We start from the raw sequence: 23,105 nt of genomic DNA, 5'->3' as shown, positions 1-23,105 counted from the left end.
CTGCCCAGAAGCCCTTCCCAAAACTTGGGCCAGCAGGCGAAATTTCTTCTATCTCGGTGGTCGGAAGAGGGGCAGATAGTAATTAGAAAGTGAGAGCTTCATGATTGTTACGGACTGAATGTCTGTGTCCCCCTAAAATTCACATGTCGAAGCCCTAGCTCCCATGTGGCTAGGAAGTGATAATGGTTAAATGAGGTTATCAGGCTGGGTGCCCTTGAAAGAAGAGGAAGGGATACTGGAGCTTTCTCTCTGTCTGCCACTAAGAACACAAGGAGAAGGTGGCCATCTACAAGGCAGGAAGGGGGCCCTCACCAGAAATCAGTCTACACCTTGGTATTGGACTTCTCAGCCTCCAGAACTGGAAGAAAATAAACTTCTGTCACTTAAGCCACCCAGCAGATGGTATTTTGTTGTGACAGCTCAAGCAGACTACGGCAGTCCTCACTCGGTACTCGCCCATTTCAACATACAGTGCAGACTTGGTTTGTAATAATCTATTTTCTACAAGTCTCACAAATGAAAATGGTTTTCCCTTTTTTTTCCATATAATGACACACTAACAGAAAAGATAGTTTAAAAAAGTAACAGTAACCTAGCCCTGAATGTCACAGCTTTATAATATGGTTTTAATAAACTAGAATCTGTTTCTATTCAATCTGTGATGGGCTGAATTGTGTCCCCCAAATTCACACGTTGAAGTCCTAGGACTCTGGAGTCCCTAGTACTCCGAATGTGACTACGTTTAGAGAAAGGGCCTTTAAAGGGGTAATTAAGGTAAAATCAGATCATATGGTGGCCCTAATGCACTATCTCCGTATAAGAAGAGATTAGGACACAAACAGGTACAGACATGTGAAGACACAGAAGGAAGACAGCCATCTACACGCCAAGGAGAGAAGCCTTGGAAAAACCGACGCTGCCAACACCTTGATCTTGGACTTCTAGCCTCCAGAACAGTGAGAAAATACATGTCTGCGGTACTTTGTTATGGAAGCTCTAGCAACTCAGTACACTAGCTTTCCTGTTGTATTGATGTGTTTCCAATTTCAATAACTATAGCTGCATTAGGTGTAGGAGTCCCTCACCCCAGCAATTTTTTATCAGTTATCTCTATTTATTCAACCAGCTAACTTTAGAATAAATTATTCAAGTTAAGAAAAAAAAAATCTGTGTAGTTCAATAAGAATTACATATAAATAAATTAACTGGATGAAAATGAGCGTATTTATAATATCTGGTTCTCCCATATAGGAAAAGTATATGTCCCTCTTCTGATGAAAATCTTAATAATGAAGATGGTAAGAATCGCTACACATTGCATATTTATTCGTCAAACAATTCGACTCATGTATTTTTTTTCACCAATTTACCGATAGAGAAATGAGACCAAGAGGGCTTTAAGTAACTTGCTTCAAGTTACACATTTAAGTTCCACAGCTGTGTTTCAAACCCTGGGGCTTTCTGATTCTAAGTCCTGGGCTCTTTACACGGACTCACTTCTGGCAATTTTTCCTCTCTAGCATAGGTTTTCAGAAGCACAGGGACTTGAGCACAGCTGAAGCTGTTACATATTCATTAATTCACATGGCGTCTCTCCAGCAGAAATTTCCTGACATTTAGTAAGCAATGTTTAGCTCATTAACTTTATAAGAAGGCTCACAGTGAGTTTTTGGTGTTATGTGTGTCAACCACTGATAAAGATATTCAGAAGCTCAGCAAGACATGTGCTAAGGCAGCAAACTTTCCCAATTTCATTTTATTCTAGTGTTTCTCTCCAGTATGAAATCTCATAGATTGAATAAGGTGAGAATTCTGGCTGAACTGTTATTACTCCCTTATACCGTGTTTCCCCGAAAAGAAGACCCAGCTGGATCATCAGCTCTAATGCGTCTTTTGGAGCAAAAATTAATATAAGACCCAGTATTTTATATTATTACATCATATTAGATTATATTAGATTATAAATACCCTGTCTTATATTAAAGTAAGACCCGGTATTATATTATATTATACCCAGTCTTATACTATATTATATAAGACTTGGTCTTATTTTAATATATTATATTAATTTTTGCTCCAAAAGATGCATTAGAGCTGATGGTCTGGCTAGGTCTTATTTTCGAGGAAACATGGTAGTCATGGTCTTCTGTTATCTCTTTGCATATGTTCTGCCTATCAAGGATATTGTCAGATATTTTATGGCTTAGGGCTGGAATTGTGGGTGGACTCATCTAAAAACCCTATTTTCTAACTGGTTATTAGAAACTGGCTAGTGTTTGGGGTTTTTAAAAAACAAACATTTCATCCATTACTATATCCACCGATTTTCTAATTCTTTACTAGTATATTAGTTTTTCAATTGGTCCTCTGGATGTTTCTGCATATCAAATTTTATAAGTTGAAAATTATAATAATTGTATCTCTTCCTGTCTAGAGCTATGACTCATATTTCTGTTTCATATATTATTGCTTGACACTGGAACTGTCAAAACATTAAGTTTTAATGGTGGCAGCAGGCATCTTTTCTTCCCCAGGAATGGAAATGCCTCCAATGTTTCATCATTAAGTATTTTATGCCAGTTTGAGATAAACAAAAGTATTTTTTTGTTTTAAAATAAGGAAGACTAATTGAATTTTATCAAAACATTCCTTAGCATGTACTGAGTTTTTAAAACATATTTTATCTATTAATCTATTACTTAATAGCCAAAGTTTAGGGATAGAAATCAGCCTATAAATGAAGGCTCGAAAGAGTTTAAAGGAGAGGTCCAAGATGAAGGTGTAAATCTGTGTGTTGTCAGTGTACAGTCGTATTTAATACCATATGGCCAGAGATCACCTAGGAAGTGGGTGCACGGCTTGAAGAACAGTCAGGGGACTGAGCTCTGGGGCACTCCAAGTTTTCAGAAATCATGACGAGGAAGAGAAATGAAGAGTGCCCAACAGGTACGAAAGAAACCAAGAGAGTGTAGCGGCCGGAAGTCAAGTGAGCAAAGGGTTTCAAGGACGAGGGTGATCAGCTGTGGCAATACTGCTGATAGGTAAGATAAGGACTGAGTGTTGACATTGGATTTAGCAAATTGGGTGTAACTGGTGACCTTGGCAAAAGAGCAGTTTCAGTTGATTACAGGCAAAATGTCTGACTGGGAGGCATCCAAGAAAGAATGAGACAGTCACGCTTGTGCTGGGCAAATCCTACCCATTTCTATCCCTAGATGAGCAAATGCCATGGAATCTCAGTAAATCAAGGTTCTACTCTGAGAGAGAGAGAGAGAGAGAGAGAGAGAGAGAGAGAGAGAGAGAGAGAGAGAGAATCTTAAGAGCTGGAAAGAAGTAGAGGCTAAGAGTGTGGGATTTGATGCTAGAATACCTGCATTCAAATCCCAGATCTATCCCTCACCAACTCGGTAGCCTTGACAGAGCCACTTAGAATCCCTGATCTGTTTTTCCATCTATAAAATGAGGTAATACTTTTTTCAAAAGGTAGTTGTGAGGTTTCCATTTTTAAAAGTGCACTGAAAGCTCTACACAAATACTGACTCTTCTCAGTTTTGGGGAAAAAAGTCACCTGAACATCTTTTTTCCAGCTCTTTGTCTTGTCCCTGAGCTTTAAGATGATGAAATTCAGATTTCATTAAAACATAAATCACTTTTTCTGTATATAGTTTCCTTTGAATCCTAAAGGGCTTCAAGAGGCCACTATGGGAATGTGAAGCCCTTTGGATCTGGTTGTGTTCGCTGTTTCACCTAAAAATCAATCCAGTTACAATTAATCCAAACATATGACATAAGAATAAACAGGTAAGAGTGAAAATAGAACACCACTCTTTTGAAGAGTTTTGCTGTACATGGGGCAATGAAAGGGGCTGATGGAAGGGGAAATGTGGGCAAATGAGGTTTGTCATGTTTTTTAGATAAAATAAATTCAGCATGTCTGTATGCTGTTGGGAATGACCAGTGGAGCAGGGAAAACAGATGGTGGCAGGAAAGAGAGAAGATGATCGCTGGAGTGATATCCTTGAGTCGGGGAGAGGAGACGAACTCTATCACACAAGTGGAGGGATTGACCTCAGATGAGAGTAAGGGCAGACCATGCACAAGGACAGGAGGAAAGAAAAAGGATAAGAAAGATGCAGATAGGTGGGTAGCTTTCTTGGTGGAAACATATGGCTCTCCTCTTCTGATTGCTTCCCTTTTCTCTTTGAAAGAGGAAAGTACGCTTATTAGCTGAGAGTAAGAATGGGGAGAGAGGTGGCAGAGATTAGAGGAGGGTGGAAAGTTCTATAGTTGTCACTTGTGCTCGTGTAATGTTAAAATAATAAATGTATTTGACAACTCCTTTAATATCACCCCATTGCCTTCAAGATAAATATAAATTCATTAGCATCATATTAAAGACTATTCTGCATTTGTCTTCTTCATAAACCTTCATCTCATCTCCTGTCACTTTCTCATGAAAATCTATGTTCCTTCTTTATCAATTACCTAAGAATTCTCCTCAGATGACATTGTCATACTCCCTGTGGCAGATTGTGTTTTCCGAAGATGACTGCAATAATATATCCCATCTGACAAGGAATGTGACCGTCACAAGCATTGTTTATTTCCCCATCCCCTTGAATCTGCGACTGTTTTGACCAATGGAATCGAGTAGAAATGACACTGCACCAGTTCTGGCAGTAGCCCTTAACTGGCCTGGCAGTTTCTGTCACTGATGATGAATAAGTATGGGTTACATCCTCTTAGGAGCCAAGCACCACGCTGTGAGAAGCAAAAGCTACAAGAGCTATGTGGGGGCACTCTGGCGGGCAGTCCCAGAGGGGCTCCCAACCAGCAGCCAGTGTCAGATGCCAGCAGGCTGAGTGAGAGGCATCCTGGAATGTCTAGCCCAGCTGAACCTTCAGGTGACTGGGGCCCAGACAACATCTGACTGCAATCGCATGAGAAAACTCAATTAAGACCCTCCCAGGTAACCCCAGTCAATCCACAGAAAATGTGTTACTTTGAGCCCCTGAATGATAGGGTGGCTGCTATGCAGCAGTAGATAACCAGAACTGTTGCGTGTTGATATGGTAGTAGTGGGAGTGGTACACAGACAGTAGCTAAGTGTGCAGTCAGGGCTCTGCCGCTCCTTGGCTATATGACCGTAGCAAGTTATTTAAATTCCTGAACTTCATTTTTCCCTAAATGGGGATAACAGTAATAACCTCACCTCACACAGTTCTTGGCCTTAGTTAAATTTAAGAAAGGGGTAAATGTTTCTGTCCTTGACCTTAGGCTTTAGTGTCAGCTCACTGAGGAAAGAACTTCCTCACCTACCGTTTTACCTTTCCTCTTCATATCCATTACCAGCTCCTCTGCATGACAAGAACTGTTGATAATAAGCCCTGTGGGCTTACATTTTACTAGTGGGCATATTTATTGCATTGCATGTGTCTCTGTGAGCATGACCTGTTTAGTCAGTAACCAGACAGATGAGGAAATTCCAGCTATCCATGCCAATGCAACTACTGGGTAAGTGTACTCACAGTCTGCCCCCACAGAGCCAGGTATATCTAAGATACAGATATGGAGACATAGGAAGAAAGCTCCTTCAGCCTTGGAACAAAGCAGCGTTCTCTTACCAAGCTTTAACAGAGCACTGAGTACTTATAGAAATAGCTTTTTTATTTCTTAAATGGCTACTAATCCTTTTTGTTCATTGGCTTCTTCGGTAGAAGAAAAGAGAAGTATAAACGGGTTTAAGAACCAAAGCCCACCACCCTAACCCTAATAAACTCTTACTGTTTCTTAGCATTCAGTTCAGGTACTGCCTCCTCTGGAAAGCTGTCTTTATGCCCTCATTCGAGTTGTTAGGTCCCCTCTACTTGAGTTTCCATTTCTCCTTATGCAGAACTTAGGTCACTTCTCATATTCATATTTTAGTTTGAGACTTTCTCCTAGTAGTCAGTGAACCTCTTTAGAATAGGGAAAAGAAAGGTCTTCTACTCAAAATGTTGACATATGGCAGGGTCTCAATCAATATTTGTGGAATGAATTAATGTCTTTCATACATTATAAATTTTAAGTACGTGGGTATGTGCATGTGTATGTATGTGTGACGTGTGTCGCATGCAACACTCACACCCCCCATTCTTCCAACACAAATAACCAAAACCTAGATAAGAATTTTAAACTTATACTCTAAATCCAGAAATTGAGATATGAAGGGCATTACTTGAGTTAAATAGAAAAATTATATTTTATTATTTACTAAGGAAGTAATATGTTGATGTCATGTAACAAAAGTTTTGCTAACTGATGAACAAACCTTTTGAACTCATAAGAAGAGTACAAGGTATGACAATTAAGTTCGCGAACTCATCCTAGAAAAAGTGCTACATACCTCATTACTGAATATCACTACGGTCACCTTCGAAGTGCTCCCCTTGGGAAGCTATGCACTGATGCCAGCGCCTAGTCCACCCTACAAAGCAATTTTGGAACTCTTTTTCTGGAATGGCCATCACAGCTGTCGTCATATCACCTTTGATGCCCTGAACGTCATCCAAATGCCTTCCTTTCAACATTTCCTTTATCTTTGGGTAAAGAAAAAAGTCATTGGGGGCCACATCAGGTGAGTAGGGAGGTTACTCCAATATAGTTATTTGTTTATTGGCTGAAAACTCCCTCACAGCAGTGCCGTGTGAGCTGGTGAATTGTCGTGATGCAAGAGCCATGAATTTGTGGTGAAAAGTTCAGGTTGTCTAACCTTTTCTCACAGTCTTTTCAGCATTTCCAAATAGTAAACTTGGTTACCTGCTTGTCCAGTTGGTACAAATTCATAATGAATAATCCCTCTGATATCAAAAAAGGTTAGCAACATTGTTGCAACAAGTTCACGAACTTAATTGTCCAACCTCATATATACAACAGGTTTGATACTCCAAAACTTCAGTTTTATAAGCCATTATAATAAATTATTACTAATGCTGCTAAAAAGTAATACTGAAATCTTGGTACTATTATTCCACATTTGTAATTTAATGTACTATAGGTATCTTGGTAAAATGAACAATATTTATACAGGAGTCACGTATAAAATTATTTACTTATATACCTTCATCGTCAGTATTGAGTTTGGCTTCCAGTTCCGCTATCTTGTTTCTTAATTCAAGTACTGATAGTTGTACCATAACCCTATTATTAAAAATATCTTGTTAATTACAATTCAGTTAAAAAATAACACGAGAGGAATACAGAGTAACCCACCACTATTTCAGGAACAATTTATTCTGAAACATCACTTATTGAAGACATGGTTGAGAATCAGGAATCAGACAAATGGAGGCTTTGATTATCCAGTTCCAGAAGGACATGCACTAACATGCACTAAAGCTCAACGTCCCCCAGGTAACAATTTACTCTTAAATATGATCCAAAGAGGTTTCTCAAAGCCTAGCAAATGAGCTGCAAATTATTATAGAAAGAAATAGCTAAGGCAACAAGTAACAACTGACAACCTGAAACAGAGGAAAAAAGAAACACTACTAAAAAACAAAACGAAAGCAAATAGCATTCCAGAGATTACCTACTTAGGATATCATTAAATAGCACATTAATTATCAAAATATCACAATCATTTATTCAATACATATTTTCGAAAGCCTGTTATGTTCAAGGTACTGTGCTAAGTGCTGAAGATACTACAGTGAATAAGTGAACAGAACAAAAACAACAGCAGCAGCTAACTTCCACTGAATGCTTATTACAAGCCAATGCTAAGCGCTTTACATCCATTTTACTCAATTCCAGCAACAACCACATGAGGTATGAAAACAATTCGTACACCAATCTTAGAGTTAGGAAAACTGAGGCTTAAAGAGGTTCATTAACTTGCCCAAGGTCATGTAATTACTGAGTGATAAGAGCTGGGGATTTTTTAATTTATGAAAGATTCCTCTAAAGTACTTGCTCTTATACTCTATTCCCTCAGGGAATATAGAACCTGTCCTCAGCATCCTTATCATAAGTACCAGACCAAGAATTAACCAAGCAATTAAAATCGTGTGGCATTCAATCCTGGGAGAAAAATTTAAAATAAAAAATAAAAGAAAATAAAATGAAATAAAAGTGTGGTTGGAGCTACAATAGAGGAAAGCACGGGAAACTATAGGGCACACAGGAGGGTCTACATTCTTGTGGGGCTTGGGGGTGGGGTTGGAGGCATCTTTAAAAATACTTAAAATGTTTTAAAGATTTAATACAAAGCACTAATAGTGAATATTAAATATATATATGTATAGCATCATTTTTCTAAAATGTCACCATTTCTAAGTTGTTTTAAAAGGATGAAAGAGAAAGCATAAACGAGAACTTTGTACTCTGACCAGAAAATTCGAATTTGGTGGTCCATCAAAACCAAACACATATTTTAGCTTTATAGTTAGTTAGTACATGCAGACAATACGCTCCGTCTGATTTGATCCTAATGTCAGCACATCCTACCTCAAAACCTGTCTATTTATAATACTAAATGCTTAATCAAAGAAGCAAAGGAATCTTTCCTATCAGTTGTCGGATGCGGCCAAATCAGCTCGGGTATTAATTACGCTGCTGGTGTCACTTGCAGCTCGGTGGCTGCAGCCTCGGACAGCGGCGCACACACGGGCCGTCGGCGGCGAGGACGGGAACCTACGCGTCCCCAACTCACTTCAAGTGGGTTTCTTCCAGCAACTCCTGTTTGAGGCGATCGGTGCTCACACCGTCGAAGTTTTCGCCTCTTTCTTCCTCCATAGTGTCCTATCAGAGACCTCCCACACCCTGCTTTTCTCACGGCTTGGAACACGAGACCGACAGGGACACCCAGAAGCCGGGAAGAAAACCTTGTCACAAGCCGTCGCCATGGCGAACTCAGTGTCGCCGGCGCCTCGCAGTGACGTCACAGAACAGGGACGCGGGGGGGGGCAGGGCGGGGTCGCGGAGTGCCCCCCAAAGCCACGAGGGTCCCTCATCCCCGGAACGCGTCTCGGAGAAAGGCTGCGGCCCGGTCCTTTTCCCAAATGGGTGGCGGGGATGGCGAGGGGTTGTGCGCGGCTACATGGCCGAGAGCAAGCGGGTCCAGAACTGCCGGTTTTGGTTGTTGTCTTAAACGCTGACCCACGCCCCGTGTTTACTTTACTCTTAGTCCTTCCTTGGTAGGAAAATGCTGAACCCAAGAATGGCTGTGCCTTTTTCTGCTTCAGTGTACCGTGGTGAGGAGTGTCTGATGAGTAGATTTTAAGGCACTACCCGAACTCTTGAGTTTCCAGTTCAGATTATTGAGTTTAGGTGAATCTGAGAACCCACGGACCTAGTTCAAAGCTGCCCACTACAACTCGAAATTTCCTTGTTATAATTGTAATCGTTAGTTTTGCATTCTACTCCTGATCTGTACATCAGTGTCACTTCTGGCTCCCATCCGTCGATTAGCAGAAAGACAGCACTGCCTTGACCTCTGACTTCTCTGGTCCATTTCCCATACCTTGAATCAATTTGAGAAGTGTGAGCATGGGACCATGTTTTCTGAAATCAGCACAACTAGATTGTCTGCTAAAGAAATCCTTTGTTCTGTCTACTGCTCCCTCTTTAGTGCTGAGAAGAGTGACGGTTAGTGGTCAGTAAATATGTATTAGTTATATGCCTATAAAAGGAAACTTTTTTAAAAGCACATTTGGTTAATGCTTGTTTCATTTGGCTTTTGTTTACCAACATATTTTTGGAAAACTAGTAATTTAGGGGAAAAATATTAGAAAATGACAGCAGAAAATTGGGACCCATGGTTGCTATATTTAGTTTGTATGAAGTAAACTATACAATGGCTGGTTCACAAGGTAGATGTTGAAGCTAAGGAAAGTCTTCACTTAGAAAGTCTTTCAAAAGAGAAAGGAGATTCTGGAAATTTGGAGAATCTCTGTATTGGGACAAGTTTTAAGCGTGAGAGTTGTTTGGAATTGAATAGAAAATAAACCTAGTAGCCCATTAGACTGATAAGTATGTTTAATGTCCCAAGAAACCGCCCAGATTTGTAGGCAAAAAGACATTATTTGGAGGTGGTTTTTTTTAATCTGATCTGTTTTTAAAAGCTTTTATTTATTCATTTTTCTGGATCTGTAAAATATATTGTGAATATAAAAAAACATTAGGAAGAAAACAAGCTATTCAGAAACAAAGCAATGTTATTTTAAGCATTTCTGTTGCTAAACACAAAATGGAAAAATCCATTAGGAAGTCCATTTAAAATTACCTAGTCTTGAGTTCAGCAAGAATAGACCAGAAAACTAGTTTCTGACTGAGCAGAGCAATATGTATCAGACATACCTGAAAAGTGCATATAAAATAACTACTGGCTAACAAGCCCTAAAGCTGGCTTTTCTTAGCTTATGCTGATACCTAGTATGAAGACTGAGAAAAAGACAAAAGCTCCCACTACGACCGAAATCTAGGACTGATGATCTATTTGCTAATATCTTGGGAAATGTTCTACCATCAAGCCAATGGAATTATAATAAAAAGTACTAACAGTGTTAAGCAGCTGGAATCAGAGGAAATCTATAAAAACCCTTTATCCTTCCCTATATATCTTGGTTTAAGGAAGACAAGACAGGTATCTGGCCTAACAATCACTCCCCCATGTAGCTCCCTCCTTTTTGAGGCTAGTGTGTGACAACTTCTTTCACACTGTACTCCCCCATCTTAGGAAAGTTACTTAACCTCTCTATACCTGTTTCTTATCCTGTAAAATACAGATTGCAAGAGCATGCAGAGTAGACACCTCATAGGAATGTTGTGAGGTTAAAATGAGTTAATCTGTGTAAAAGCACTTACTTAGAACACTACAGTTCATAGTAAGTACTATGTAACAGTAATGTACATAGTGAGTAAGTGCTTTAGCTAACATTATTTCTATAGCTAGTCAGTTCCTGGAGGCACTCAGGAAAACTACCCAGCACAGATGGGGGAGGGTCTCTCTTAGAAGCAACGTGAAGAAAATCCCTGGTAGCAATAAATATTAAAAACTGCCGTTTTTCATCAACTGTATCTGATGAGTCTCAAAGAGATCAGCCGAGTTAGGTGAAAGGCCTCTAGACAATGAAAACTGGGATAGGAAGCTGTGATGGTTAATTTTGTCAGCTTGACTGCACCACAGGATGCCCAGACATTTGGCCAAATATTATTCTGGATGTGTCTGTGAGGTTTTTTTTGAAGGAGATGAACATTTCACTCAGTAGACTGAGTAAAGCAGATTGCTCTCCCGAAGGTGGGTGGCCCTCAGCCAATAAACTAAATACCTGAATAGAACAAAAGGCTGAGTAAGAGAGAACTCCTCCAGCCTGCTTTAGTTAGCATGGTCTTTGTGGCCTTTGGACTCAGACTAAAAGGGGCTCTAATTCAGTCACCAGCCGCCAGCTTTCAGATGAACGGACACCGTGGCTCTCACTTCTCAGTTCAGATACGGACCGGATCAACAGATCAGCTCTCCTGGCTCTCCAGGTCACCGACTGCAGATCCTTGGGCCTTCTCAGCCTCCATAATCATTGGGTGAGTTATAATCAATCAATCAATCAATCAATCAATCAATCAATCAATCAATCAATCTCCCCGCCCCCCACACACACATTCTATTTCTTTGGAGAACTCCAATATAGAAGCTACACTTACCAAATTTTGTCTTGCTGTTAATCTGAAAAGGCAACCCATGACCAAGTGAACAGAGTAATGAAGTAAAACAACCAACTAGATAAGATACCTGTTGACAAATCCAACTTTGCTGACCTCTGGTTTAAGGTTACTTTTAAACTTTAAGCTCCACTATTTGTCATTAAACACAGCAGAGACTGACTGAAAGCTATTTACAAATTCAATTTTATTTCCATTTTAACAACTAGTACATTATCCTTTGCCTTAGGGAAAGACTCCACCAATTCTGTGTTCCCGAAATACAAGCCCATGAATACATTTGAGACAAAGTAATTCAGAGACAGCTTCTTCACAAAGTGCATTATTCAGACAGTTTAAATTAAGGTCTAATAAACTAAGTAGCCCATTAGATGTTCAAAAATATTAGAATTGATGATAGCTATGAACACCAATACAATTCTTTTAAAATCAGTAAACAAAAATAAAATGCCATTAGGTATTTACCTACTTATATGTAGCATATACAGGTCTGTGAGTATTCTTCCTCCTGCTAAAATGGAAACTGTTATGCCTGCCCAGCACAGATTACGCTTAAAGTCTTCACATTCTTTACCTTGATTATGAATAAAACCTTTTCTAATAATTTATTGGCTTTTTAATATATAAAATTTCAGTGACTGAACTCCAAAATAAAATTATATTTACCATTCATAAACTTAATACTGTTTATATGTTTTTATGAAATTTTAGCCTTTTGGAAAAACTTACAGAAGTAGATATGGTAAAATGATTTCATAAAGTACTTTTTGGTCCAATTGTTGATTAATAACTTCAAATTTTAATACTATACCAATCATACCCCCAAATTTCTCAGGCGCCTGATGGATCAATACCAGTCTAAATCCAGAAGATTTAAAAATGTATTTGTGTTCATTTTAAATCAAAAAGGCTATCACATTTCCTTACAAAGAGGTAAGCTACTAAGCAATTTTACAGAACCTCATTTTATTTGTCATGATTAGTCTATTCCCTATTTTGACAAAATGTTTTAAATGTTATCTGAGAATTCTTTTATTTTAGGAATATAGTTTTTGTTTTGCTTACATACTGGAAAATTCTGACAAGCACCTAAAAACCAAAAAAATCTACAATTAGTGCAAAAAGAGGAAATAATATTTTGTCATTCCTTTCCAGTACAAATAAAACTAAGGTTACTAAATGCCAAATTTTATGTAAATATATAATTTCCTACTTTGCTTTCTGAAAGATAGCAAATATAAAAATAGTTTAACATTAAATATAATGAGGTTTATAGCACATGTATTATTAATCTTATTTTAACTGCAAAAATATTTTTAGCCACATTTAGAAAAAAGAAACTTACTGAGAATGTAACTTTTTATTTCTGAAGGCCAGATGAAAGAATACTGATTATTTTCCTTGCAAGTAGAATATATGCCATAAAGCTTATGAACTGGTCACTTTGTAGAAATGAGTATTTTTTAAATACTGGTTAATCTGTGGGGAATTCCACATTTGCCTATTAACACAACTGCATCCATCTTGTAAGGCTTTGGTATGGGTGAGGCACAGCATTTCCATCATTTATCTTTCTTCTTTGCCTCATTTTTCTCTAGCTCCTCCTTCTCCCCTTTCACATTTACATTTGCCCTCCCTCCTGGACTTCCCCCCTTTGAATTATCAACTATTTTATAGTCTTCCAGGATGGTGTGTCCAGTTTGTTTTGCAGTATTCTTCACCATCGCTTTGATGCCAATGTTGTCTATATTATAGGCAGTTACACCAACATTGATGGCAGAGTCTACTGCAGCATGTGTAGCTTCTCCCGCAGGATGCCCGTATCTTTAAAAGATTAGAAAAAGTACAATGAAATGATAAATTAAGGTCTGCTGAATTAGTATTAAATAAGTCACATGATTAGCATGTTATCCCTGAAAGCAAAATGAAACGTTAGGTTTCAATTTAATTAATAACTTGGAACATAGTAAAGAATAAAATCACAGTGTGCTAAGGCTATACTTTCTCCTTTAGCAAAAACTATGTGAAAATAAGCTATGGAAGGCAGTGTGGAGGTTCCTCAAAAAATTACTAATAGAATTACCATATGACCCAGCAATCCCTCTCCTGGATATCTACCCAAAAAATCTGAAAACATTTATACATAAAGACACGTGTGCTCCAATGTTCATTGCAGCTTTATTTACAGTGGCCAAGACATGGAAACAACCAAAATGTCCTTCGATAGATGAATGGATAAATAAGTTGTGGTATATATACACAATGGAATACTATTCGGCAGTAAGAAAAGATAATATAGGACCATTTGTGACAACATGGATGGATCTTGAGATTATAATGCTAAGCGAAATAAGGCAGACAGAAAAAGCAGAGAACCATATGATTTCACTGATATGTGGTATGTGAACCAAAAACAACAAAAGAACAAAACAAACAAATGAGAAACAAAAACTCATAGACACAGACAATAGTTTAGTGGTTACCAGAGGGTAAGGGGGGTGGGCGGTGGGGGGTGGGAGATGAAGGTAAAGGGGGATCAAATACATGGTGATGGAAGGAGAACTGACTCTGGGTTATGAACACACAATGGGATTTATAGATGATGTAATACAGAATTGTACACCTGAAATCTATGTAATTTTACTAACAATTGTCACCCTAATAAATAAAAAAAAGAAAATAAGCCCAGGCTGACTGGCTGAGGTTAATGTAATAAAGACTGTTTATACTGAAGAATAAAATGTAAATTATAATAAGATTATTCTTCACTCATTATTTCCTTTTTTTTATCCATCCTTTCTGGAAATGTAAGAGAATTTCCATTGAAGCAACTGCAGGACACAAAGAATCTAAAGCCCTTATAAATGGATTTGAGTTCTACCTAGACTTTGGTTAAGTCTTTTAAACTATGAGAATCTGAGTTTGTCTTTATGCAGAGATGGTACAACGCGCTCTCCCTCACTCCATTCCACTGCAGACTCACTCACTGGCCGTGGCTGGCCTTTGAGCCCACCAAGCACACGTGTGCGCCTCAGGACCTCTGTCCTGCCTGGTATCTGCCTAGGCTGCTCTCATCCCAGGTAGTCAACACGGCTAACTGCCTCCCCTTCAAGTCAGCAAACTATTATTTTCTCAGTGTCTAACCTATTAAATTGTCTGACACCACACGCCCCACCCCACTGCCAGAGGATCTGCTTTCTTCTTCTGTAATTTTCTACCTGCTATGTACTTAAAGAACTTATTTATGCCCATTGTTTTTGTTTTGCTTAGTCTTTGTCTCACTAGAATGTCAACCGCATTAGAAAAGAGAATTTTTGCTTTGTTCATTAATGTATCCTAAGCACTTAGAACAGTACTTGACATTCAATATTTGTTGAATCAATGAAACGAGCAACGGCTGCCCTATCCATCTCGGTTTCTTGAGCATCAAATGTATAGCAAAGTGCTTGGGAATTATAAAGCACTATATAGAAGTAGTTATTAACAATATTCAATATTTGTGTTTAGTATCATTTTTATGAGAAAATACAATTTGAGGTCCTATACAAGGATACTAAAACTTATCTTTTTTTCCCTCTTTACCTTTTTGTAAATACCAGCCATTTAAAGCTTTTCTTATCCACGGGCTTCCTCATGTAAAGGACTGCTTAAATAAGCAATAACTACAAAAAGGCAAAATTTTATCATTTTCTCCATGACACAACTGCAGTATCCTAGGTGCTTTGTGACCTGTATCTGGACATTTTATACTAACACTAGCTCTCTCCCTTTGCACTAACACATCCTCTATCACTGGCAGCCTGACCGAGAACAGTGCTTTGTGATCCTGCCGGCTTGCTCATGCTTGACTTTTTCCAACCTCAGTGCTAGAAAAGGGAAGTAACCTTATTATGTATGTCTTTGCCTAGTGTTAACTACAGCCAGAGCACAGCAGAACCTACAATCTGTCAAACCTTACCAGTCAAATCTATACCTGTCTTGATTTGGGGTTTCTCACTAGTTACCAGACAAAAACGTTTCCTTAACGCTTTCTGCCAGTCCCTGTTGATCCGCAATCACTCAGCATTCCACAGGATTTGCTGATGTTGCAGAAGACATGGGCATTCTCACTGTGACAAATACTATCATCAAGTGGCCATGGCTAAGGCTAAATGAGAAGAAAGGGGTGGCGGCAATTTCAGCAATGGAAGAGTAACCATAACAACTCATGGTTAAGCAGGTTTTTCTCTCAGGGCTTATCTCTCTAGGACCGTAAGCTACAATGAAGTGACATGATTAGTTAAGAATTTGGCCATATTAGTGTTTCTGAGTTCAGGAAATTTTTTCCAGAGTCATAAACTTTCACTTCTGAATATTTGGAACGTCCCCTATTCTACCCACACAGCTTGATACCTCTAAATGCACTCATAATATTTCTGTATGTACCCTGTCTCCCCGAAAATAAGGCCTAGTCGGACCATCAGCGCTAACGCGTCTTTTGGAGCAAAAATTAATATAAGACCTGGTTTTATTTTACTATGAGACCTGGTCTTCATTTTTGCTCCAAAAGACACGTTACAGCTAATGGTCCAGCTAGGCCTTATTTTCAGGGAAACATGGTAACACAATTCTGAAGGCGATGTTATTTTTAATAATGTACAAAAAAGGGGAGACTGTGTTGGTGCCCTAATAATCCTGTTTTTCCTTCTCCACTTCAGCAGCAATTCCTGTTCATTTGGAAAAAAGTGTGAAACTAAGAGTCAGAAATCTAGACTCAGATACCACCTGTGTCAGTAACTAGCCACATGACCTTAATGAAGCTCTTTGCACTTCATCAATTTCCTCCTTTATCTGATACAATGAGAAGTATACGTTAAAGGAGTTTAAAATTTCCATAGTACTAAATGTCTACTTATTTTTAAAGACTTTGTAAAATGGCTCAGCAGTAGTGTTCATTTTTTTTTAAATACATATCCTCACCTATTACCCCTGCTTCCCAATACGCCTGAGAACCAGCATTCCTGGCAGGGATCTACCTTTCTCTTCCTTGACAGGTTAACTGCTCAGTTCTTTTTTCATTCAGATTCAAACTATACTGCTTAAAACTCCTAGGAAGCCTATCTCTGGCAAAAAAGAAAAATAAATAAATAAACAAATAAAGCTTATTTTTGACTTGTTACTTTTTAAAAAGTTAACTTTATTTAGAGCTTATTAAACAAATGTTATATACTGAACAACAGTACCATACCAATTGAAGAATAAAAAATGAATATAAAGTATGCCCTAAATAAGGCATACTTTGGGATTCAATTTATAATTTGAATGCGATTTTTCAGAAACTTCCAGTGCACTCAGTAATGTCTACAAAGACATACTGGCAATGATTATAGATTTCACTAATTTTAACAAAATTTCAGTCATATTAACTTTCAAATAAATCTGCCTAAAATTCAATTTGCATACAAACTTCAAAACTATTCTGTCTCAGAGCTAGTAATTCTGTTGGTGGTTTTTTTGCAGTCTTGCAGCAGAAGGATATAGCAGCTGTGAAGACCACAGAATAATAACAGATTGTCTGCCTTTTTGGAGCTGTCTTGAAAGATGGACAACTTCTGGGGCTCAGAGCATTCGTGGAAGCTGTAGCTTTCTGTCCAACATTTTCTCATCACCAGGGAATAAGTGCCATCAGGGCAGGTGATCATCACTGAGAACGAGTCCTTCTCAGCACCAAGAATATCAAAGTATCTGCTCTGAAGATCTCTGGAATGGGTTATGGAAATACCTCAGTTATAAGTAGACAGCCCTCTCACTTATTATTCGAACCCCTTCTTTAAATTATCGGTATATAGGAACGAATCTCTGAGACTCTTAGGAGTGTGGACTAAATCTCTCTTTTTTTTATTTTATTAGGAAATACTGGGGAACAGTGTGTTTCTCCAGGGCCCATCAGCTCCAAGTCGTTGTCCTTCAATCTAGTTGTGGGGGGGCGCAGCTCAGCTCCAACTCTAGTTGCCATTTTCCATCTTTAGTTGTAGGCGGCGCAGCCCACCATCCCATGTGGAATTGAACCGGCAACCTTGTTGTTGAGAGCTCGCACTCTAACCAACTGAGCCATCGGCCGCCCCTACGGCAGCTCAGCAGCAGCTTGTTGTCTTCAATCTAGTTGTGGAGGGTGCAGCTCACTGGCCCATGTGGGAATCGAACCAGCAAACCTGTTGTTCAGAGCTTGTGCTCTAACCAGCTGAACCAGCCAGCAGCTCCTAAATCTCATTGTTGAGGACGATTAACTAAGGACCCCATTATTCTCAAAGAGAAGGCACTAAAAGGCCAGGGCTCAGGGAACCCAATTCTAATCATCCTATTGCCAAACACTTTCATTGAGAAGGACATCAGACATTACACAGTCAGACTCCTTCAAATTACAAGTGAGGAAAATGAGATTCACAGAGGGAAGGGCCATTTCCAGCTCACACAGGCAGTCCTACCATAACACCATCTAAGTCCCTTTTAGCACTGACATGTTTTCTTCAGCAAATAATTAGCAGGAGACAAATCTGTACCTTCCCATTTACTCTGACCACCATGCCCCAAGAAGCAGATGGCTGCAGCCCACAGAATGCACTTCCCTTTTCTCAGTTCCAATTTTTTTTTTTCTTTTTTTCACAGAGGACCAAATGTATGATGGAGAGTGAGCTAATACCAGGCTTTTGGGCTATATTAAAAAAAATAAAAATAAAACAACAAGTGTCCAACAGGATATGTCTACATAATGGAGTCTGTTCCACAAGGGTCAAATTGACCTACTGGCAATTTTTGTGGCAAATGTCTCATTTTGCACCTTTCTCTAGACCCCAGAAAATATGTTTTATAACAATGTGCAAGTTCTGCCACACCAGGGGCCCCGAGAATCTGCAGTCTTCACTCCTTTGGCAGAGAGCACCCACTGAGATGTAGAGACCACATCCAGCTTCCTGGAGGGCTTTCTTTCCCTCACTTGAATGTATTGGCCTCATGTGTACAACAGATTGAAAACATTACAGAGACACCCTGCCAGGAAGGTGTCCCAACGACATGTTCCAGATTTAGAGGACAGAGACAAAAGACCTCACATGCCCCATGGAGACAACCACCTGCAAAACTCTACTTCTTAAGTGGAGTCAAAGTTCAGGCCCTCTGGTGTTAATACTAGCTAGTCAAAAATTATAACTTGCAAAAATTACAATTTCACATGTTTCAAGCACAGAAGTTGAGGGCTGCATCAACTGTTCGGTGTGATATAGTGCTCTGAACTCATATACTGAAAGGCCAAACTCTCTCACGTCCAGGATGGCAGTTCTGTCTTTCGCAGTGGTTCTCAACGGGGTGATTTTAGTGCCTTGGGAAAATCTGCCAAAGCCAGAGAGGTTTTAGAGACCAGAGATACTGCTAACCATCATACAATGCACAGGACGGCCCTCTACACCAAAGAATTATCTGGCTCAAAATGTCTATACGGACAGTGTTGAGACAGTCTCATCTAGAATTAATAAGACAGACAATAAATAGGTAGACAAGGTATTTCAATGGATCTGTCAGATGACCTATGTTCAAATCCCTGTTCAAGATATGTGAATGTCGAGAACTGTTGTTTTTTTTAAAACCTCTCTTCCTCAGTTTATCTTTAAAACAGGAATAACAATACATGTATATCCCTAACACATGGTAAATTCTCTATAAATCTGAGAAATTATAATTATTGATTAAAAAAAACTATTCTCAGAAATATTAACCGTAAATATTTAAAATAGAAATAACTTCTAATTAATCTATCCACCAAATAGACTAACATTAGATAGGTTGTGGCCAGTTTATGAAGAAACTTGTAGGTGAAGCTGAGAAGTTTAAGCTTTATCTTCAAAACAATGGGAATGGCATGACCAAACTTATGTTTTAGAAAAGATCTAACTCAGGTTGCATTGTGAATTGTAAGGATTTAAGACTGCACACAGAGGAACCGGTTAGGAAACAAGCTGTGAGCTGGATGAGAAATGATCAGGCATATTTTAAAGTAATGGTAATGAGGCTGGAGGAAAAGGAATGAATACAAAAAAACAACAGGACATGGTGACTAATGGTTGCAGTGGTTATGTAGCTGGGACACCCTGAAGATTAAAAGTTGATAGGAAACAGAATTGAGAGTTGCTGGCATATAGGTGGTAACTATAGCCACAGATACAGATCATATCCTGGAAAAGTAGAAAAAGACAGAACACAGAGTAAAACCTTAGAACCAATATTTAACAAATGGGTGTGGAAGACAACAACCCTGAGCAGTAGTTTGATAAGACAAAATTGAAAGGTGAGCTAAAGAATGCTGTTAGGAGATCTGTAGATACCAATGCTAAATATGACCAAAATAAGAGAGACAATCCGACGTGTTCAGTCTGGTCACAGCACATTTGGAATATTAGATTCTATTCTGGGTTCCATATTTTGAGAAAAATACTGATGAATGAAGATCTGGAAACCATACTATATAAGGAATTGTTAAAGGAACTGGGAATTTAAAGGACAAGAAAAAATAACCGAAGGATATAATGATGCTGTTTAAATATCTGTATAGTTACCAATTGAAAAGATGAGACTAATCTATATAACTTCAGAGCAAATATTATACGGAAGTGGTTTTGGATAATATGACATCTGCCAAATCAGTTACCCCTCAATGGATTTGAATTTGTCCCTTTACCCAGTGCAAATTTAAGGGGAATTTTAATTAAAATTCACTAAACAAACCAATAAAACATTATTATCTTAAAAGAGTAAACTCCTTATAGAAAAATATTTTTACTAAGCTTATCCTTCACAAATGTGTGCTCAAAGATAAAGTATTAGTGAGGGAAAGATAAAGGACTACTGAGGGGAAAACAAAAACGAACCTAACTTACTTAAGTTATATTATTTTCCTCTAAACAATTTAAAATGGAAAAAAGGTGAATTTAGAAGCTATGTAGAACAGTGATGAATTATTTAGTAGCTACTATACTGCAATTAAGTACAGAAGGTTTAAAATTACTTATTGGTTTTCATTGTTCCTATAGGTTTCCATGTTCCTAAATTCAAAATAAGACAAAAGTATTAATGTAACTGACAAAAATAAAGTCTTAATGAATAGTTCCTATATATTTACCTAAAAATTTTAAGAGTGTCATTAATTATATAGATCCTCAGGTAAACCATTTATAATCAATGAACATAGTCCTGAATCTTAATCAAAACCATAAAAGGCATAGAGAATATACATCTCTTAACAAATCTGCTTCTAAATAGGCCTACGTGAAAAGATAATCTTCTCTATTGGCTTATACCACCAGAAATCAGATAAGGAAATTTATATAAGACGTTTGTTTTTCTCTAACCATAATGCATAGAATTAAGGCAGATTTAAAGTAACTACTTGGGAGAATAATTTATCCCAGTTAAAAAGAATATAAATTTTCTTTATTATACTATTATCAGTTGGATTAGAAAAACACAAATGCTCAAATACTTTTTCATAGTGTACATAAATGTAAATCCACAAATGTAATTAATATAACTTTATTACATTTACATTCATAAATGTAACTAACTACAAATTATGTAAATAAATGAGAACAAAATTAAATGAAAGAACAAGCTCTTCCATTTCTTCAATGATAAATATTTGGTTTTATACTTGCAGTTTCTTCTTTTATAAGACAATTTCTATTTCTGGGCCAGATTATTCATCAGTGAGAAAACAGAATTACTTGGACAAAACTCTTTATTCCCCACTGCCCCTCCCATCTTTCCCAGTTTCCATTCAAATTACTGTTATGTCTAAAGGAACCTTATAGATAGAAATAAAAACCTACTTAACTAAATTCTCACTTACTTGCTTTTTTTTACTCCATGAGTCTTTGGAGGAAAGGATAAAAAGAACAGCAATACACACCATCACAGAAATAAATTAGCTTAGAACCACTGTTAAAATATCCTATTCATCATATTAAGTTCTCCTAAGGACCAGAAATACAAAATCTACACCAAAACCCTGTACTTCTTTAGTTATGTGAATCCCAAACCTTTTAATAAGGCTCTACTTAATAGTAAGAAATGGGCAAACCCAATAAAACACCTCCTATTTCTAATATGATTACCTAATTATCTGTGCTAACAAATGATACTGATAATCTAAAAATAATTCACTTTTGGCCTAAAAGCTCTGCTGACCTTCTGCTCTTACAACAAAATAAAAAACTATTTTTCTAATTACAGCTGACCCATCAAAGTAACCTCAAAGGCACAACACAGAGTGAGAATTAGTCAGAAGTCAATGCCACAAGTAGGGAGAGGTGAGTAGCGTTCTACATTCCATCAAAAGAATTTCAGATCTACTCTGTATTTTATTTTCCAAATCTTTTGGTAAAATTGACACTCCAAGATGATGTGCCACTTTGCTTTAATTCAAAGGTATTCAAGCCTCAGACTGAACAGATCAAATGAACTTAGACTGAAAATTAAGTTAGTATTTCCCAAGCTAACGGTAATGCACTGTGTGGGCAGGGAATCTAAATATGCTCGATAGTGGTGGGGAATAACTCGAGATACCAAACTTGCACAGATGCCCCATCAAGGGCAGTGGTGGCCCAGTACCATTCTGACACTGCATAACAGAGACCTGGCTTACACTCCAGCTCTAATAGTTACTAGGGGTATACTCTTTAACAAGGCATTTAACAGCTCTATGCTTTGGTTTCCTCATCTGTAAAATGGAGATAAAAGAGTTAAAGATTAAGTAATACACATGAAAAGCACTGAGCCCAATGTCTCATACATAGGTATGAACACCAATGTTGTCAGTGGATATAGCACAAATAACCAAGAGTTGAGAATACCATTCATATTACTTTTCTCTCTTAAAATAAACATTAAATATTGGATCTACACTAATTCAAAGCTAAGAAAGCAACTCAGGCAGGTCCTTCATACTAGATTTAATTTTTAGACCTTGATTCTCCTACTACTTGTAAGGACAGAATAGAGCTAAATTCAGAAGATCGTGTTTTAAGTCCCATCTTTAATACCACTTATCAGATGAGCTAGGGCAAATAATTAATTTCTCTGTCCATTTTTTAATATATGAAATAGAAGGCATACTATCTGTTCATTCTAATACAAATGTAGAGTCAAATAAGATGACAAAATTTAACATTTTTTGTGCACAGAGGGGGGCTAATTATTAACAAGGTACAACAGTTTAATTATAATTCAAGTTTTCCCCATCAAAACTACAGGCAAACACCACCCATCAAGAACATGCAGTTAAGAACAAGACAAACAAATGAGAAACAAAAACTCACAGACACAGACAATAGTTTAGTGGTTACCAGAGGGTAAGGGTGAGGAGGGTGGTAGATGAGGGTAAA

At 37.9% G+C, this 23,105-nt stretch overlaps 2 protein-coding genes across 4 annotated transcripts in view; both read right to left on the bottom strand.

The window, feature by feature from the left end:
* Positions 1 to 9,833, bottom strand: part of CCDC169 (coiled-coil domain containing 169) — a 53,861-nt gene extending 44,028 nt beyond the window's left edge. Inside the window, exons 1-2 of one of the 2 annotated variants that reach the window (XM_019736537.2) lie at positions 8,693 to 9,833; positions 7,100 to 7,179 (exon numbers count right to left, since the gene is read on the bottom strand). In XM_019736537.2, the coding sequence (XP_019592096.2) occupies positions 7,100 to 7,179; positions 8,693 to 8,775 (163 nt within the window). In that variant the 5' untranslated portion in view covers positions 8,776 to 9,833. The remainder of the gene's footprint in view (positions 1 to 7,099; positions 7,180 to 8,692) is intronic. The other variant, XM_074330020.1, reaches the window with a different exon arrangement.
* A 2,027-nt stretch (positions 9,834 to 11,860) lies between these two features.
* Positions 11,861 to 23,105, bottom strand: part of SPART (spartin) — a 69,924-nt gene continuing 58,679 nt past the window's right edge. For both annotated transcript variants that reach the window (XM_074330016.1, XM_019736532.2), the window contains exon 9: positions 11,861 to 13,521. In XM_074330016.1, coding sequence (XP_074186117.1) covers positions 13,260 to 13,521 — 262 coding nt within the window. In that variant the 3' untranslated portion in view covers positions 11,861 to 13,259. The remainder of the gene's footprint in view (positions 13,522 to 23,105) is intronic.

This window comes from Rhinolophus sinicus, linkage group LG04 (assembly GCF_036562045.2).
Source record: "Rhinolophus sinicus isolate RSC01 linkage group LG04, ASM3656204v1, whole genome shotgun sequence".
In the NCBI taxonomy this organism is placed as follows: Eukaryota; Metazoa; Chordata; class Mammalia; order Chiroptera; family Rhinolophidae; genus Rhinolophus; species Rhinolophus sinicus.
This window is presented reverse-complemented; position numbering and strand designations above follow the sequence as displayed.